Genomic DNA, 5,000 nt, shown 5'->3' with positions numbered 1-5,000 from the left:
TTTTTAAAAATGCCCACGCGAGGCCCGACACATCACGACCCTCTCCGTTCAGCCTATACACGTTCGCAAGCAACCGTTGGCAGCCTTTGGCACGTCCTGCGGTATCCCTTCAAAAGTCGTGATACGAGCGGCCAAGTTTTTTTGAAAATGCCCACGCGAGGGCCGACGCATCACAACCCTGTCCGTTCAGCCTATACACGGCCGCAAGCCACCGATGGCAGCCGTTGACACGTCCTACGGCATTGCTTTCAAAGTAGTGATACGAGCGGCCAATTATCGAGAATGCCCACGGGAGGCCCCACGCATCACGACCCTGTCCGTTCCTCACTTTCAAAGTCGTGATACGAGCGGCCAAATTTTTTTAAAAATGCCCACGCGAGGCCCGACGCATCACGACACTCTCCGTTAGGCCTATACACGACCGCAAGCCACCGTTGGCAGCCTTTGGCACGTCCTGCGGCATCCCTCCAAAAGTCGTGATACGAGCGGCCAAGTTTTTTTGAAAATGCCCATGCGAGGCCCGACGCATCACCACCCTGTCTGTTCAGCCTATACACGGTCGCAAGCCACCGATGGCAGCCTTTGACACGTCCTGCGGCATCCCTTTCAAAGTAGTGAAACGAGCGGCCAATCATCGAGAATGCCCACGGGAGGCCCCACGCATCACGACCCTGTCCGTTCCTCACTTTCAAGGTCGTGATACGAGCGGCCAAATTTTTTTGAAAATGCCCACGCGAGGCTCGACGCATCACGACCCTCTCCGTTCAGCCTATACACGGCCGCAAGCCACCGTTGGCAGCCTTTGGCACATCCTGCGGCATCCCTTCAAAAGTCGTGATACGAGCGGCCAAATTTTTTTGAAAATGCCCACACGAGGCCCGACGCATCACCACCCTGTCCATTCAGCCTATACACGGCCGCAAGCCACCGATGGCAGCCTTTGACACGTCCTGCGGCATCCCTTTCAAAGTAGTGATACGAGCGGCCAATCATCGAGAATGCCCACGGGAGGCCCCACGCATCACCACCCTCTCCGTTCAGCCTATACACGACCGCAAGCCACCGTTGGCAGCCTTTGGCACGTCCTGCGGCATCCCTTCCAAAATCTTGATACGAGCGGCCAAGTTTTTTTGAAAATGCCCACGCAAGGCCCGACGCATCACCACCCTGTCCGTTCAGCCTATACACGGTCGCAAGCCACCGATGGCAGCCTTTGACACGTCCTGCAGCATCCCTTTCAAAGTAGTGATACGAGCGGCCAAGTTTTTTTGAAACTGCCCACGCGAGGCCCGACGCATCACCACCCTGTCCGTTCAGCCTATTCACGGCCGCAAGCCACCGATGGCAGCCTTTGACACGTCTTGCGGCATCCCTTTCAAAGTAGTGATACGAGCGGCCAATGATCGAGAATGCCCACGGGAGGCCCCACGCATCACGACCCTGTCCGTTCCTCACTTTCAAAGTCGTGATACGAGCGGCCAAATTTTTTTAAAAATGCCCACGCGTGGCCCGACGCATCACGACACTCTCCGTTAGGCCTATACACGACCGCAAGCCACCGTTGGCAGCCTTTGGCACGTCCTGCGGCATCCCTCCAAAAGTCGTGATACGAGCGGCCAAGTTTTTTTGAAAATGCCCACGCGAGGCCCGACGCATCACCACCCTGTCCGTTCAGCCTATACACGGCCGCAAGCCACCGATGGCAGCCTTTGACACGTCCTGCGGCATCCCTTTCAAAGTAGTGAAACGAGCGGCCAATCATCGAGAATGCCCACGGGAGGCCCCACGCATCACGACCCTGTCCGTTCCTCACTTTCAAGGTCGTGATACGAGCGGCCAAATTTTTTTGAAAATGCCCACGCGAGGCCCGACGCATCACGACCCTCTCCGTTCAGCCTATACACGGCCGCAAGCCACCGATGGCAGCCTTTGACACGTCCTGCGGCATCCCTTTCAAAGTAGTGATACGAGCGGCCAATCATCGAGAATGCCCACGGGAGGCCCCACGCATCACGACCCTGTCCGTTCCTCACTTTCAAAGTCGTGATACGAGCGGCCAAATTTTTTTGAAAATGCCCACGCGAGGCTCGACGCATCACGACCCTCTCCGTTCAGCCTATACACGGCCGCAAGCCACCGTTGGCAGCCTTTGGCACATCCTGCGGCATCCCTTCAAAAGTCGTGATACGAGCGGCCAAATTTTTTTGAAAATGCCCACACGAGGCCCGACGCATCACCACCCTGTCCGTTCAGCCTATACACGGCCGCAAGCCACCGATGGCAGCCTTTGACACGTCCTGCGGCATCCCTTTCAAAGTAGTGATACGAGCGGCCAATCATCGAGAATGCCCACGGGAGGCCCCACGCATCACGACCCTGTCCGTTCCTCACTTTCAAAGTCGTGATACGAGCGGCCAAATTTTTTTGAAAATGCCCACGCGAGGCCCGACGCATCACGACCCTCTCCGTTCAGCCTATACACGGCCGCAAGCCACCGTTGGCAGCCTTTGACACGTCCTGCGGCATCCCTTTCAAAGTCGTGATACGAGCGGCCAAGTTTTTTTGAAAATGCCCACGCGAGGGCCGACGCATCACAACCCTGTCCGTTCAGCCTATACACGGCCGCAAGCCACCGATGGCAGCCGTTGACACGTCTTGCGGCATTGCTTTCAAAGTAGTGATACGAGCGGCCAATTATCGAGAATGCCCACGGGAGGCCCCACGCATCACGACCCTGTCCGTTCCTCACTTTCAAGGTCGTGATACGAGCGGCCAAATTTTTTTGAAAATGCCCACGCGAGGCCCGACGCATCACGACCCTCTCCGTTCAGCCTATACACGGCCGCAAGCCACCGTTGGCAGCCTTTGGCATGTCCTGCGGCATCCCTCCAAAAGTCGTGATACGTGCGGCCAAGTTTTTTTGAAAATGCCCACGCGAGGCCCGACGCATCACCACCCTCTCCGTTCAGCCTATACACGGCCGCAAGCCACCGATGGCAGCCTTTGACACGTCCTGCAGCATCCCTTTCAAAGTAGTGATACGAGCGGCCAAGTTTTTTTGAAAATGCCCACGCGAGGCCCGACGCATCACCACCCTGTCCGTTCAGCCTATACACGGCCGCAAGCCACCGATGGCAACCGTTGACACGTCCTGCGGCATCCCTTTCAAAGTAGTGATACGAGCGGCCAATCATCGAGAATGCCCACGGGAGGCCCCACGCATCACGACCCTGTCCGTTCCTCACTTTCAAGGTCGTGAGCGGCCAAATTTTTTTGAAAATGCCCACGCGAGGCCCGACGCATCACGACCCTCTCCGTTCAGCCTATACACAACCGCAAGCCACCGTTGGCAGCCTTTGGCACGTCCTGCGGTAATCCTTCAAAAGTCGTGATACGAGCGGCCAAGTTTTTTTGAAAAAGCCCACGCGAGGCCCGACGCATCACCACCCTGTCCGTTCAGCCTATACACGGCCACAAGCCACCGATGGAAGCCTTTGGCACGTCCTACGGCATCCCATCCAAAGTCGTGATACGACGGGACAATGATCGAAAATGCCTACGCATGGCCCAACGCATCACGACATCGTCTATTCCACTTCGGGTGGCTATGCGGTAGCATCGTGATACAATCGACCATGCACAGGCACCTATCGTGCCATCCGTGGCCATGCGACATGCACATGGCCTGCATGGGTGCTGCTTGCCTGCAGGCCTTGGCACCCCATCCTTCTGACTACCTGCCCCCCCCTATAATAGCATTTTTAGCAATCCTTTGAGTGACAGGAGGAAACATTGGAAATTTTGAGGAATCATAATTGGGGTTTTAAAAATATATACTCAAAATTGATATTTTTTAAAATATATTTTTTTTAAATATTTGGAAGAGCATCCAAGCCAAAACACGTTGTTGGCCAACGGTGGTGGCGACACCGTTGGCCTAGCATGCCACTCCGAGAGCGGACCGGTCAGCTTGTTGCCCAATGGCATCGCACCACCATTGGGCATCGTGGCATCAATCGTTCTGAGGGACACCCACCACCTCCAGCAACACGCAACCCCTGGCAACACTCAAAGCAACCGCTTGGCACTTGGCCGGGGGGTCGTCGAGGGCCAATGATTGGCGGGCGGATGGAGGCAGCGGGGGGCTAGGGGCGACATCCGACAGTGGCAAGGGGGGGCCAACCACCACGGCTGCCAACACACCTAGGCATGCTGACACGTGCCATGCGTGGCCACGTGACATGCACTGCGTGGCCACACGACATGCACATGGCCTGCATGGGTGCTGCTTGCCTGCAGGCCATGGCACCCCATGCTTTTGACTACCTGCCCCCCCCTATAATAGCATTTTTAGCAATCCTTTGAGTGACAGGAGGAAACATTGGAAATTTTGAGGAATCATAATTAGGGATTTAAAAATATATACTCAAAATTGATATTTTTTAAAATATAATTTTTAAAGATGTTTGGAAGAGCATCCGAGCCAAAACACATTGTTGGCCAATGATGGTGGCGACACCGTTGGCCTAGCATGCCATTCAGAGACCGAACCTGTCAACTTGTTGCCCAATGGCATCGCACCACCATTGGGCATCGTGGCATCAATCGTTCCGAGGGACACCCACCACCTCCAGCAACACGCAACCCATGGCAACACTCAAAGCAACCGCTTAGCACTTGGCCGGGCGGTCCTCGAGGGCCAGTGATTGGCGGGCAGACGGAGGCGGCGGGGGGCTAGGGGCAACATCCGATGGTGGCAAAGGGGGGGGCCAACCACCACGGCTGCCGACACACCTAGGCATGCTGACATGCTGACACGTGCCATGCGTGGCCACGCGACATGCACTGCGTGGCCACGCGACATGCACATGGCCTGCATGGGTGCTGCTTGCCTGCATGCCTTGGCACCCCATGCTGCTGACTACCTGCCCCCCCCTATAATAGCATTTTTAGCAATCCTTTGAGTGACAGGAGGAAACATTGAAAATTTTGAGGAGTCA

General features: G+C 55.9%; 1 protein-coding gene and 1 long non-coding RNA gene across 2 annotated transcripts in view; both read right to left on the bottom strand.

The window, feature by feature from the left end:
- Positions 1 to 1,541: 1,541 nt before the first annotated feature.
- LOC127811506 (uncharacterized) lies at positions 1,542 to 3,250 on the bottom strand. The gene is made up of 2 exons (XM_052351430.1): positions 2,757 to 3,250; positions 1,542 to 2,536 (listed from the first exon to the last, which is right to left on the bottom strand). Exons 1-2 carry the CDS (start codon positions 3,192 to 3,194, stop codon positions 2,369 to 2,371), a joined length of 606 nt encoding a protein of 201 aa, XP_052207390.1. The 5' UTR covers positions 3,195 to 3,250; the 3' UTR covers positions 1,542 to 2,368.
- A 549-nt stretch (positions 3,251 to 3,799) lies between these two features.
- LOC127811507 (uncharacterized) overlaps positions 3,800 to 5,000 on the bottom strand; it is a 2,635-nt gene continuing 1,434 nt past the window's right edge. Inside the window, exon 2 of the long non-coding RNA XR_008025705.1 lies at positions 3,800 to 4,925. This is a non-coding gene — a long non-coding RNA (uncharacterized LOC127811507). The remainder of the gene's footprint in view (positions 4,926 to 5,000) is intronic.

Source organism: Diospyros lotus, chromosome 10, assembly GCF_014633365.1.
Source record: "Diospyros lotus cultivar Yz01 chromosome 10, ASM1463336v1, whole genome shotgun sequence".
Lineage (NCBI taxonomy): Eukaryota > Viridiplantae > Streptophyta > Magnoliopsida > Ericales > Ebenaceae > Diospyros > Diospyros lotus.
The sequence above is the reverse complement of the archived record's forward strand: the minus strand, read 5'-3'. Positions and strand labels throughout refer to the sequence as shown.

Bases quoted from the DNA above. Each gene is read 5' to 3' on its own strand.
- LOC127811506 (XM_052351430.1), bottom strand. From the start codon at position 3,194: ATGATTGGCCGCTCGTATCACTACTTTGAAAGGGATGCCGCAGGACGT. The intron at 2,537-2,756 runs CTTGAAAGTGAG...TCGTATCACGAC, and splicing joins TTGGCCGCTCGTATCACGAC to TTTGAAAGGGATGCCGCAGG.